A 14,422-nucleotide genomic window follows, 5' to 3' on the forward strand; every position below is an offset into this window, starting at 1 on the left:
CCCTAACATACAAACAAACTATTAAAATAAAATTAAACCATAAGTTAGTCCTAAAATGACCTAGTTTCTGTTGAGTGACTGTTAATCCCCGCTTTTATGTAGTAATCGTTTTGATGGAAGGGCCCATGTTTAATTACAGACTCATGCAACCCGGGAGTTTGGATGGCCGAATGGTTAGCATGTGCGCACTGTATCATAAGGTCTGTCATTGAATCAACTGGTGTGGTTTTGATTCCCCAGTTGTACATGACAAGGAGTAGGGTCGCCTGTCTAACCGCATGGGTTTTCTCCGGGTCCTCCCGTTTCCTCCCACTGCTAAAGACTCCTATGTGCAAACGAATTATTGAAATAAAATTGAACCATGTGTTAGTCCCGAAATGACTTAGTTTGTGTCGAGTGGACATCAAACCCCATCTCTCTCTCTCTCTCTCTCTCTCTCTCTCTTTTATACAACCCTAATCCTACACCCTCTCTAGGAAAGTAAATATTTTGATTGTAAGAAATTCTGTGATTATAGAGTTGATTTATTAACAGAGAGAAGAAGATGAAATAATTAGTTTAGTTTGATAGTGAGATGTAATTAACAATCACTAATGTTAATGGATGCCAGAAGCCACAATAAATATCTTTTTCTTCTGCTTAATGGAAATTGATCAAATGTCCACGTTTGACATCTCTTAATGGCTTCCGTGAAATAAAAACAATCAGATTAATTTTGTTTTTGGTCTGAGAAAAGACGCCGAACAGTCAGTCACTGTTAATTCCTGATCCAGTCAGATACGATTTTATGACAAAAATGAAATAGCCAATAAACTTACTTATTTTAGCTTCTTTCTTATATCAGACGAACATGGTAAAAGTTCACTTGAGATAGAGAGAAAAGTGGAATTTAACATATACTTGATGTAAACTAGGCAAACACTTATTTCAATAATCCTCTTGCCTGTAGGGGTCTTCAGCAGTGGCAGGAAACTGGGGGGAGTGGTAGTTATACACTCAGTACACTATATTAATTTTGGAATTTTGAATATAAGGCCTATTCATCATGTCTTGATGTCCAATTGGGCATATTCCCGGTCAGACAATTTTGGGTGTTTGGATAATATACAGGCGAAATCCCATCCCTGGGGAGAACCCACAAGATTATAATTGAGCCAGCATCTTACAGACTTAGCCTCCGTGGCTCCCAGGCTAAGGAAGATGGGCATATGCCATGCAGTATGCAATGAGGGAAATTCTGCCCAAACAGCAGCATTACCGCCAACTCTTCATCAAATTTAAGCTCTTAAGGGTTCTTTTACGTGTAGGGTAATTATTACAAGGGCGGACCTATGGTTTTCATCACATCTGAATGTCTAGACATTTTTTATTGTCATGCACTCTGTTCTGCTCCACTAACAAGAGAAAACCAGGCTAGAAATTGTGAGGAAGTTTCTGGGCCAATACTGGGATCGAACCCAGGATCTCCTGGTTTGTGAACTAGCACATTAATCACTGAGCCACCGTAGCTCCCAAACCAGTCCCAATATGGTTGACAAAGAGAAAGAGAGAGAGAGAGAGAGAGAGAGAGAGAGTTTAACATCCACTTGACACAACCAGGTCATTTTGGGACTATCATATGGTTCAATTTTATTTCAATAATTTGCTTGCGTGTACGGGTCTTTAACAGTGGGAGGAAACCAGAGGACCCGGAGAAAACCCTTGAGGTTGGACAGGCGACCCTACTCCTTGTCACCTACAACCGGGGAATCGAAACCACCCCAGCTGACTCAATGACAGACCTCATGATACAGTGCACATGCTAACCATTCGGCCATCCAACCCCCTAGTATGGTTAACAGCTTGCATGTTGACACCTTATATTGTGCATTAAATGTTCTGTTGTGAAATTTTCCTCTCCATGGTCTATTAGAATATTCATATTCCCTTGAGAGTTGTTGAAATTTTCTACCAGGAATAAATGGCACGGTGTCGTAATGAGAAGATTACCGGTCGTCTATAATTAGGTTACAGAACATGGTTTGAACTCATCATTGATTACTCAATGGAATTATTTAATTTCCCTTGAGACTGACATCTTGTCCTGAAGAGATGCTGTGAATTTTATATTAATATTAGAATTCCCTATCATCATGTTTTTGGGTATCAGCTTTCATCAATATCAGTATTATTGTGTTTCTGTGTTCTTTCTATAAGTTTATTTATTCATCTACTAATCCCCTTGGCACACAGAGTATAGTGTTGCCTAGTCTTTTGGATAGGACAAAAAAAAAACCCAACAATTTCCATACATTTTGCATATAAAAAACCCACTGAGGCTGAGGTTTGACATTTGATGAATTGAAGGACCAGGGGGGTATTGATGCTGTCCAGCAAAATTCATGTCTCTAGCATTCCATGCGTGATGTTAAAGGCTTAATACCACTCTTGTTGTAACTGAATAATATGTCCCAATCTTTATTCTGGTCAACAAATTGCACAATTTTACAATATTCCAATTAATTGATGATACAAATTTCATCTTAACACACCTAATTTAAAAAATTGGAAAAATTCAACTAAATGATTTGAAAAGCCTGACGTAAAGCTTTTCAAATGTGACATGGATTTAAAAATATTTTTGAACCCTCTGGACAAGTAAAATATGATTTAATGGATAATTTACATAACTGGTAAGACACTAACACATCTAGTACTTAGAATAAGGCTATTTTTTATTTTCTGGAGCTGTCAAGCCAGCAAGAGTGTTATTGTCCCTTTAACGAACGGAGCCACAGTGACTCAGTGAGTAAAGCACTGGTTATTCAGCCAGGAAGTCCTGGGATCGATCCAGTGTTGGCTGAGATAGTACCTCAGTTGGACAATAATGGGTGAAAACCCATGAGATTAGACAGACGACCCTACTCCTTGACTAATTTAAATGCCCGTATGCAGGAACAGTGTCTAGTTGTCTGGATGGGACTATAAGCTGAGATTAACATTGGTTGGGAAACACTGACCTAGAGCATTTACATCTTGATGTAGTATTTGTTAAGTTGTCTTCAACACATTTTAACATGTACATCCCAAGGTTGATTACTCCAATCCTCTTAGAATTTCTACTAACTGGATTACTTCCCCTTAATGACCATATTTACTCTCTTAATAATTACTAATGGCATCATAAAACATGTCGCCATGTGAAATAAATCAATAAAAGTAGAATGTCGATTGGTGGAGATAAGATGATACGGAATAGACGATTGGACGATGATATGGCTTTGATTAATGTCCACAGTCATCCTGGTGAAAGTTTCATCAGTGATGAGACTGGAGAAGACGTTTCATTAGTGTATTTTCGAGATAAGCAAATATTAACACATGTTGAAGCGTCAATGTGGAATAAATTTTGTTATTTCTCGATGTATCATTAGAGAGATTGTGACGTGTTGTTGAGATCAGAAGATATTCACTCATGTTGAATAGTGATTTATATGTATTATATTTACCCTGTATTAACTTCCCTTGATTTAATGTTGATCATATCGTGAAATATTTGTCAGACTTAAACAGCCATAAATCAGCTTTTAGTCATAGGCTACTTATAATTGTTGAATATACATATGGATTCTAACGGTTCAAGCTCTACGGTACTTGCAATATTCATGAATAGTGTCCATTGTTTATATTTCTATAAAGCTTCACTTATTGTAAATAAACGTTTATTTCGGTAACCAAACAATATAACAATTAGAGTTTTCAAACATTGTATTTGAGTATTGTGGAGGTTTTCAAGATTCAATATAATATGTTTTAACTCCAGTAATTATCGATAGCTTGGAGGTTGCGGGTTCACTCCATGTGTTGGCTGAGAAAGTTCATCGGGAGTTTTGGGGCGTGGTTTTCCCATGTCAGTAATTCAGGACGGAGGGCCTGACAAGGACAGCTGTCTAGTCGTTCAGATGGGATGAATAAATGAGGTCCCGTGAACGCATTGGTGTGCACAGAAAAGATCCCTTGACAGTTGTAATTCGATATAAGAGTAGGTCATAGCACCACTGTCTGGCGAATGCCTGTCTTCTTTAGCCTAGTCGGAGCAGAACCCTAGGATGTTAAACCCCATTTCATTTGAGGCTTCAAACAACCAGGAATAATAAAATGTGTAATAAATCAGGATTTATTGAACACAAATTAGGTAATTTTGGGACTAACATATGGAGAAAACCAGAGAACCCCTTAGAGAACACCTACAAGGTTGGGCAGGCAAACATACTCCATTTCACATACAAGCTTGGGATCGAAACCACACCACTTGAATCAATGACAGACCTTATGATCTAAAGTGAACATGTTAGATCAGTTTACCCCCCCCCTCCTTTTAAGTAAAAAACAACTAATAGATAATAGAAAACTTCTTTTTTGACTTGCCCAATCATTCACCAAAATAACTTAATATTCAACATTTATTCATTAACTAAATCACACCATTTTATTCTTTTAAACATGTAAAAAAAACAAGCAACTTCAATTATTGTAGACGGTGCGGACACAGTTGATGCCTATTTCTAGTCCAAACTTCCAACAGTGACAACTCTGTTCAGAATAAAGTATTTTGACTGAAATTTTCAATATTTTCTTTTTTATCATCTATTTTTGAATTATTATAGCAAGAATGACCAACTCTTTATTAAACTCTTAACTAATGTATCTTTAATATTCAACTAAAACACACCATTTTATTCTTTAAACCATCTAATAAAACAAGAAACTTGTGATTCATCCATCAATATTTATTTGATTATATTCCCAAGATAAACGGTGAAAAGTTTGTTTTTTATTTCTTTTAACAGTTATAAAGCTAAAACCATTAATCAAATATAACACTTTGATTTTTTTAGGTTGAACAAATGAAATAGTTAGTTTATACTCTGTTCTCTGTGTTTGAATATAACAGTCAGTCTACAGCTAAAACAATATGTTTGTATAACAGGGTTGGGTGGTCGAGTGGTCTATTGTGTATGCTTTAGATCATAAGGTCTGCCACTGAGACAAATGGCAAGGGTTCGATCCCAAGCTTTTATGTAACGAGAAGAAGGATTTCTTTTCCAACCTCCTGGGTTTTCTTGTGTCCTCCGGTTTCCTCACACCACTACACGGATGCGAATTCATGTGTTAGTCCCGTAATGACCTAGTTTGTGTCAAATGAACTTAAACTCTCTCTGTCTCCCTCTCTAATATTATGTTGGAGGAGTTGTAATAACTGGAGATTTGAAGAAACCATGTATTAGTCACATAATGACCTAGTCTCTCTCTCTCTCTCTCTCTCTCTCTCTGGTTTTCATAATTTCTCATTATACATAATGAGACAAGATAAAAGATTTATCTGTTTCTTGTTTATGTTGATCTCCCATTTATCATCTTCTATTTCATTATTAAAGCCCCAACATGTCAGAATAAATGAAATGAAATGAAATGGGGTTTAACTTCCTACTGTTCTGATCTGAACTGGGCTAATGAAGATGGGCATACGCCACACAGTGTGTTATGAGGGAATTTTTGCCCGGACAGCGGCGCTACGGCCTACTCTTATATCAACTTCCAACTGCCAAGGGATCTTTTACGTGCACGCCAATGTGTACACGGGATCTCGGTTTTCGTTCCATCCGAACGACTAGACAGCTGTCCTTGTCAGGCCCGTCAGAATAAAACTGAATACCATAAACAACTGTGGTTCAGTGTGTAATGTGTTGGTTCACTAAGTGGGAGACCCGTAGGTAGTTCAATCCTGGTTGTGGGGGGTGGGGGGGTTGATGGTCAAATGGTTAGCGGGTGCGTGTTATATCATAAGGTCTGTCATTGAGTCAACTGACCAACCTCGTGGGTTTTCTCCAGGTAATGACCCCACTGCTAATGACCTATGCACGGAAGTAAATTATTGAAATAAAATCGAACCATATGTTAGTCCCAAAATGACCTGGTTTGTATCAAGTGGATGTTAAACCCAATTCTCTTTCTCTCTGTATGGTGTATACCCGTCTTCATTAGCCCAGATAGAACAGTAGGACGTTAAATTCTAACCTACTTTCATTTCTTTTTGTGACTTTTCAGATATATATCAATGAATTGCCATGTTGTGCCTTTAATGATTTTGTGTTTTTGAAATTTATAAATCTGATCTCTTGAGATTTAGAAAATCTGTCAATATATTGTGAATTATGACCTGGAAAAAAAAAAAGAAATCTTTTCCGTTCGTGACTCAGACACTAGGGATAAAAGAAATCACAACATTTATTCAGACTATCAGAAATAAAAATCTTGTTGAAGTTGAGAAATTAATGACTTGCCACAACTGATACGATCTCGGTTTTAGAAATTTCAAATGAGATATTTGCACGATGGAAATAATTGGGGTAAAGTCCACGATGACTGGGGTATGAATTGAGAGAGAAGTGACAAGATGTTATTAAAAACGTGGAGTGGAAGAATGAGACAAGAGCCAGATGTTGACCCTCCAATATTCACGACCATTAATACGAAGGGATGTTTGTCATTGTTGTTATATTGATCTGGTTGTTGAAGAAACGCTAATTAACGGCAAGTTTGTTATATTTTAGTCCAGACGGACTTGATGATACTTCAACACGACACCAGACGGGGAGACTGGTTTATATGAACAGTCAGACATCAATCACATTCAGTCTCTCTGCCATATTTTAGTCCAGACAGACTTGATGATACTTCAACACGACACCATACATGGAGACTAGTTTAAATGAACAGTCAGTTGTCAATCACTTCCCATTTCTCTGTCATATGGGGGGTTGGATGGCCGAATGGTTAGCACGTGCGCACTGCGCTGTATCATACGGTCTGTCATTGAGTCAACTGGCGGGGTTTTGATTCCCTGGTTGTACGTGACAAGGAGTAGGGTCGCCTGTCCAACCTCGTGGGTTTTCTCCGGGTCCCCCGGTTTCCTCCCACTGCTAAAGGCCCCTACGCGCAAGCGAATTATTGAAATAAAATTGAACCATGTGTTAGTCCCGAAATGGCCTAGTATGTGTCGAGCGGACATTAAACCCCATTTCTCTCTCTCTCTCTCTCTCTCTCTCTCTCTCTCTCTCTGTCATATTTATTGAGAATGGAATTGGGTGGCCGAATGGTTTAACACAAGTTGTTTAGATCATAAGGTCTGTCACCGAGTCAAGAATAGGGTCGGTTGTCCAACCTAATGGGTTTTCTCCGGGTCCATGTGTTAACCACATGTTAGTCCCGAAATGACCAAGTTTGTGTCAAGTTGACTTTAAACCCCCCCCTCTCTCTCTCTCTCTCTCTCTCTCTCTCTCTCTCATATATTTATTGGTCTTTGAATCCTGGAGCCATGATGACTCAGTGTGCAACATGCAGGCTCACCAACGAAGATCCCTTAGCAGTTAGAAATTGAGATACTAGTTGAGTTTAATGCAGTTGTCAGAACAAATTCTGTATGTCCGTCTTCATTAGCCTGGTAGGTACAGAACAGTTGGATGATAAACCACATTTCATTTCTAAACCTTTCTTGTTTGAGGTATCACTACCTGGAAGAAGAGAGAGAGAGAGAAATCAGGTTTAAAGCCCACTCAACACAAACTAGGTCATTTTGGGACTAACATGGTTCAATTTTATTTCATTAGTTCGCTTGCGTGTAGGGGTCTTTAGCTGTGTGAGGAAACGGGAGGACCCAGAGAAAACCCACAAGGTTGGACAGGCGACCCTACAAGAGGGCGATCGAAACCATGCCACTTGACTCAATGACAGACCCTATGTGTCGGGTGGACTTTAAACCCCATTTCTTTCATTAGCCCAGTTGGTGCAGTGCAGATGGACGATAAACCTATAAAGTCTCTTATAAAGGGACATAACCTACATCTTATTTCTAAAGTAAACGTAAAATTAGTTAGAAAATATTGAATCCTAGATAATAATGACCATTATTTGTTGGTATCATATTTATTATAAATGGACCAGTCTTGACATTTTACAGAACACAGAAGAAATAATTTGTCAGGTTAATAGTCGTCTGTCATTCTACAAAATATGAATATATATATATTAGAGGTTATCAGGCCCGGTAGCTTCCCCTGGAAACAATCGGCCCACCCAATGGTGCCTTTGTCCATTGGGGAAAGAATCGGTTCCCCTATAGGGCGCCCTTTCTATTGAAAACAAAACGAAGCCAACGACTAAGGTGCCCCTCTTGCCTACACCCACCCCCTCCGCTATCTATGGGTCTGGTTATTATATGTGTTTTCTATGATCATTTAGGCCATTTTGAACCAAACACATGTTAAAGATTTGAAAATCAAGTGATTGTTGTGTATATATTACTGTTGTTTTAATATATACACAAGCTTTATGTACCATATATAGGTTCCAAGTTGGATGACCTAATTCTATTCTGGCCTCTGTTAACCCCAAAATGTCTGACATACATCCCTGTTTCAATCTAGGCCATATGCCATCTGTCTTGATCGCCTGTGTTAAAAATGGACCAAATTATCTTGAGACTCAGTGGTCAATTTACCTATATACAAGGCCGGTTTTTGCAACATTTGACCAATTTCCCCGAATTGGACCCCGCACTAGAAAGGAGTACCACACCTCACCATCTTAAAATAATTTCCATTCAATCTGGCGGCAGGGCTGCCAGGTGTGTCTATTTTCAAGTATTAATCAATTACTAATTGTGAAGTAAAGCATAGTTGGCCTTAAATATGAATAAATATAAGCCTAGTTAAAGTTATTCATATTTTGTAACTTCAGGCCTCCCAAAATTGAGCCCTGCATTTTCTACATTTTCTCCGGGTCCTCCGGTTTCCTCCCACTGCTAAAGACCCCTACGCGCAAGCGAATTATTGAAATAAAATTAAACCATATGTTAGTCCCAAAATGACAGAGTGTGTTTCGAGCGGACGTTAAACCCCATCTCTCTCTCTCTCTCTTTCTACAACTTGCCCTGTCTATATTACCTGTACAAAACTCTTAAAGCATTATGTATTTTTTTATTTTTACTTTTGAAAGTTTGAAGTCTCTGATCCTGATCCTGCATCTTTTGAACAATATCTAATTTTTTCAAAGGCTTAATCCACGCTAAAGTGCACTCAAATTTATTATATAGGCTAACCATGGACCTTATAATACATTATAAGGTCCATGGGCTAAAATTTGATTAAGAAAACAAAACCTAAATTATATATCAATGATATATAATCTACTGGCTTGGATTCACTCTGATTAAATAGACGTCCATCAAATAATTGTACCTAATAGCTGGAACTGGTCTGGCATCTGCAGTGGATTCTGAATGTTTCATCATATCTGAGTAAATACTGAACGGAACGGAACCAATTTTGGACCAATACCCTTTAGGGATTCAACTTTCACGATATTAAGAATCCCTCAAATAACAATCAGCTGCTTTAAAAGATTGAAGGTTTATTAAATATTGTAGATGGAGATGATGATTAGAAATACTATACTTAACGGTACAATCTCATCTAAAGTCGTTTACAGATTACAGAATTTTACTCTTAAAGAAAAATTATCAATTTCCTCAAGAAAATCAAATGTAATTAATTTTATAAAAAATCATATTCAACATAATGTGGTGGGAATGAATTTTACCTTTATGAGTCACTCAATTTGATAATATTCCTGCAGTCTTTTAATTTGAAATGTATAATTTTGTAATTTCAGAAAATGTGAGTTACACAGGTAGAAATGTGAGTTATCAAGGTAGAAATTGGATAGCGACAGGTGTAGCATTTTCTCTAGCAACTCTGATTATTATTGGTGCCATCGTTGTCTATAAACTATATCGTAAATACAGGTAATCACACATTGTTTTCTTTTGCACTTTGGGGCAGTTTCTGTCTAGATTAAATTTAAATACATAGCTTTGGAGTGACATGTATGTTTCAATAAAACATAATCAGTATAATTTTGCAGATAGAATTGTACATCAATTGTTGTGTTTACAACAGCAAGCAATCTCTTGTGGAACAATTTTTATTTTTACCAATTAGTACAAGCTAAATCATCATGTGATTTTTCAAATTGGTTGAATTGTCTTAACTAGATTTTTGTCTCTATGGATATGTCATTTTAACTAGTCACATAATCAGCAGTGGCAGTCCCTGAATCGTTGCCTGCAAATTGTTTGTACACAGACACATGTCTCTGTGCTGTGTCTGACAATTGTTGGTTGGTTGTTTCAAAAACACAAAAAAACAAAAACACCAGTATTGGTTGGCTTTCAGGCTTTGGATCATAGATAGGATCCACAGAGAGAGAGAAATGGGGTTTAATGCCCACTCGACACAAACTAGGTCATTTTGGGACTAACATATGGTTCAATTTTATTTCAATAACTCGCTTGCGTGTAGGGTCTTTAATTAGCAGTGGGAGGAAACCGGAGGACCCAGAGAAAACCCACGAGGTTGAACAGGCGACCCTACTTCTTGTCATGTACAACCAGGGAATTGAAACCATGCCAGCTGACTCAGTGACAGACCTTATGATACAATGCGCACACGCTAACCATTCAGCCATTCAACTATTCCAACACCCCGGATCAACAGATAAGATCGATCATGCTGGACGCACATAGACTGTTTTATGTCAAAGCATGTTTTCAGCCAATAATAATATTTCAATTTTTTTTATTTTCAGTTGTAAATATTGCCTGGATACACAGATGTACATCGACTATAATTATTTACATCGTAAAGCCAAGAAAAAAGAAAAATGGAAAAATGGAAAAAACTCGAAAACGTTGGATATCGAAAAATCTGTGATGTTCGTGCCGAACGATAACGAAATATTCATATCTGAGAATCACAAACTTGGTGATATTTCACCTTTATCAAATAATCAAATTATTGACCTTCAGCATCAAAGTTTTGGTGAGGATCCGTTGTACGTTTTACCGAACACTCTACCGGAGGTTAATGTGAATATTTCTAAGGACACATTCTGTGAACAGAGTTTTACGGAGGAGTTGGACCAAGATTTTAATCTTCCTCCTTTAAGTCTTTCGACGACGGGTTTCAAAGGGACGCTAGAAACAGGGTTTATTAACCCAGCTTACGAGGGAACAGAGAGCATTATCGATGCATCGTTACCAAGAAAAAAGAAAAAACGCAGATTTCCTTTCCTAAAAATTTTAAGGAAATCCAAGAGAGACAAGTGATATTTGATTGTGATTAAAGTGGTGCTACCTATATCTCCAGAATTTCTATCTTAAATCATAAATTTAACACATTATTATAAAAATAAACCAGCTAACACAGTCAAAGTATCATAACATATGGTCCACTAACATAGTCAAGGTATTATAACACAATGTTAAATGAAGGCTAACTATAATTATATATTCTTTATTAAGTTATCAGACGAGGTTGGTTTTTCATGGTTACATACATAAAAGTGATAATCTTCAACATAAGGACCGAGATGCTCTCTCACTGCATGTGGGTTATACAAGTCTATTGAATATTCATGAGTCTGACATACAATGTCCACTAACACGGTCAAAGTATCATAACACAAATTCAATTAACATATTCGAAATATAATAACTCAGTTAAGGTATTATAACACAAGGTCCACTTACATTGTCATGGTATCATAACATATCAGCCAGTAATACAGTCTAGCAATCATACACACTACACAATCCACAAGTCAATGTATCATAATGCATAGTCCACTAAGGCAGTCAAGATATTTGTGTTTGGTTTATCGCATAAGTTATGTACATATACATGATTGCCAAACATAATGCCGTAAATATTATTCCTTATGTATATTTCTTAGCACTTTCTCAGTGAAAATTTTAGTTGACATCATTTTGAAAATGTTTTTCTGTTGACAGTTAATTTTATGTGATTAATTTAAAAATGTCTTCCTATCTCTGTCAGTATTAACTAGCAGATCTCATCTAGTCACTGGTAGCTATGTTGATAAAGTATGCTAATAGCAGCCTTATAATACAGTCATGGTATTATAACATATGGTTCACTAACATAGTCAAAGTATTTTAAGACACACAAATAGCCCACTAACAGTCAGAGTAATACGACACAAGGTCCACTAACACAGTCAAGGTATCAGGACTTGTTTCATAAAATGATATAAGTATTGTACATAGTCAAGGTATTATAACAAACACAAGGTCCACTAACACAGTCAAGGTAATAAGACACAAGGTCCACTAACACAGTCAAGGTATCATAAGTATTGTACTGCAGTCCTGTACATATTGCCTAAGTATTATGTTTATTCATATTTCTTGGCACTTTCTCAGTAACAGTTAAATTTAATTATGTTATTAATTCAAAAATGTCTTCCCAATATGTCGGTCAGTATTAATTATTATATCTCATCTAGTCATTGGTAGCCGACAGTGATCTAGTCATCGGTAGCCGACAGTGATCTAGTCATTGGTAGCCGACAGTAGCCTGTCAGGTGCGATAAATTAGAATTACCTGTTCCTTGTCCAGTAACATTTATCAGACTCTCATTTCAATCACTGGTTTTTACTGAATGGTGGTGAATTTTAAACAGCGGACTAACTTTCCTAAATTAGAATTGCCTGTTGTATGTCCAGTCATTGGTTTTGACTGAATAGCAGTGAATTTAAATGGCTGGATAACTTTCCTAATTTAGAATTTCGAAGAATTTAACCTTAAAACAGTTTTCATGTGTAAAAGTATGTAATAATTCTAAATTAGGCAAAATTAAAATCCCTGGTTTAACAATGAATAAATGAAATGGGGTTGAATGTCCTACTTTCTGTATGAAGACAGGCATATATACATGAATGATTAGGCTCTGTCCTGGTTTAATAACAGTTGCATCACAAACAATTTGAAATTGGCTTCCATATTTTATATTTTCAAATTGAATTATTTAGCTATGTGGGGTACCAAATAATTTACTTAGAAAAAGGGTATCTTGCTTATATCCTGAGGTAAGATTGGTCTGTTAGTTTGTTATGACTATTGTATGATGTATATATATTATTATTATTATTATATTGATGTAAGAATTGTGCATAATTATTTAATATTTATCAATAAATATAAAATTATTATTAAAATATCTTGTTTTTTTCTGTTGCATATCCAGTTGCCCATGTCCTTGGTTTTTATACGCCCACATTGCTTGTGGACGCTCTAGAGGCTAAAGTTAATATCCGATTGACTTTAAATTAATACACAGTGTTTAAGGTCATGAGACGAAGAAGCCTATTGATTTTCAGCGATTTCTGATAATTACTGCCAGAGTTATAGCCCTTGATCACTTCAAAAAATCTTGTGGACGCTCTAAAGGCCAAAGTTAATATCCGATTGACTTTAAATTTATACACAGTGTTTAAGGTCATGAGACGAAGAAGCCTATTGATTTTCAGCGATTTACGATAATTATTGCCAGAGTTATGGCCCTTGATCACTTCAAAAAATCTTGTGGATGCTCTACAGGCCAAAGTTAATATCTGATTGACTTGAAATTTATACACAGTGTTTAAGGTCATGAGACGAAGAAGCGTATTGATTTTCAGCGATTCCCGATAATTACCGCCAGAGTTATGGCCCTTGATCACTTTAAAAAATCTTGTGGACGCTCTACAGGTCAAAGTTAATATCCAATTGACTTTAAATTTATACACAGTGTTTAAGGTCATGAGACGATGAAGCCTATTGATTTTCAGTGATTTCAGATAATTACTGCCAGAGTTATGGCCCTTGATCACTTTGAAAAATCTTATGGACGCTCTAGAGGCTAAAGTTAATATCCGATTGACTTTAAATTTATACACAGTGTTTAAGGTCATGAGACAAAGACGTCTATTCAATTTCAGCGATTTTCAATAATTACTGCCAGAGTTATGGCCCTTGATCACTTCAAAAAATCTTGTGGACGCTCTAAAGGCCAAAGTTAATATCCGATTGACTTTAAATTTATACACAGTGTTTAAGGTCATGAGACGAAGAAGCCTATTGGTTTTCAGCGATTTCCGATAATTACTGCTAGAGTTGACTTCATCCAAGATATTAAAAGTTTTGTATACTAAACATTAGCATGGGGCAGAACTTTATAAAAACCAAACAAATTCTAATGGTTTTCTGATAATTACTTCATGAGTTGTTACTCTTAATCAGATTTTAGTGTATTATAAATGTTTCATTACCGAAAGAAGTTGACTGCCCGGACGATATAGCTGCTGTGGGCGTATGTTTCGTTGCCTGGCAACCTATCTTTGAATCCATGTATCTTTTCACTTTTCCGATAAAAATAACTTTGACTAGATTGGTGAAATGAAGTTATATATAGAGAGAGAGAAATGGGGTTTAACGTTCATTTGGGGAATAACACATGGTAGGCTACACTTTCATTTCAATAA

The 14,422-nt window shown here is 36.6% G+C and overlaps 1 protein-coding gene across 4 annotated transcripts in view; it reads left to right on the forward strand.

Moving 5' to 3' along the window:
* Positions 1-12,177, forward strand: part of LOC126821881 (uncharacterized) — a 53,996-nt gene extending 41,819 nt beyond the window's left edge. For all 4 annotated transcript variants that reach the window (XM_050550466.2, XM_050550464.2, XM_050550463.2 and 1 more), the window contains exons 5-6: positions 9,712-9,844; positions 10,687-12,177. In XM_050550466.2, the coding sequence (XP_050406423.1) occupies positions 9,712-9,844; positions 10,687-11,206 (653 nt within the window). In that variant the 3' untranslated portion in view covers positions 11,207-12,177. The remainder of the gene's footprint in view (positions 1-9,711; positions 9,845-10,686) is intronic.
* Positions 12,178-14,422: the final 2,245 nt, after the last annotated feature.

The sequence above is a fragment of the Patella vulgata genome, chromosome 5 (assembly GCF_932274485.2).
Source record: "Patella vulgata chromosome 5, xgPatVulg1.2, whole genome shotgun sequence".
Taxonomy (NCBI): Eukaryota; Metazoa; Mollusca; class Gastropoda; family Patellidae; genus Patella; species Patella vulgata.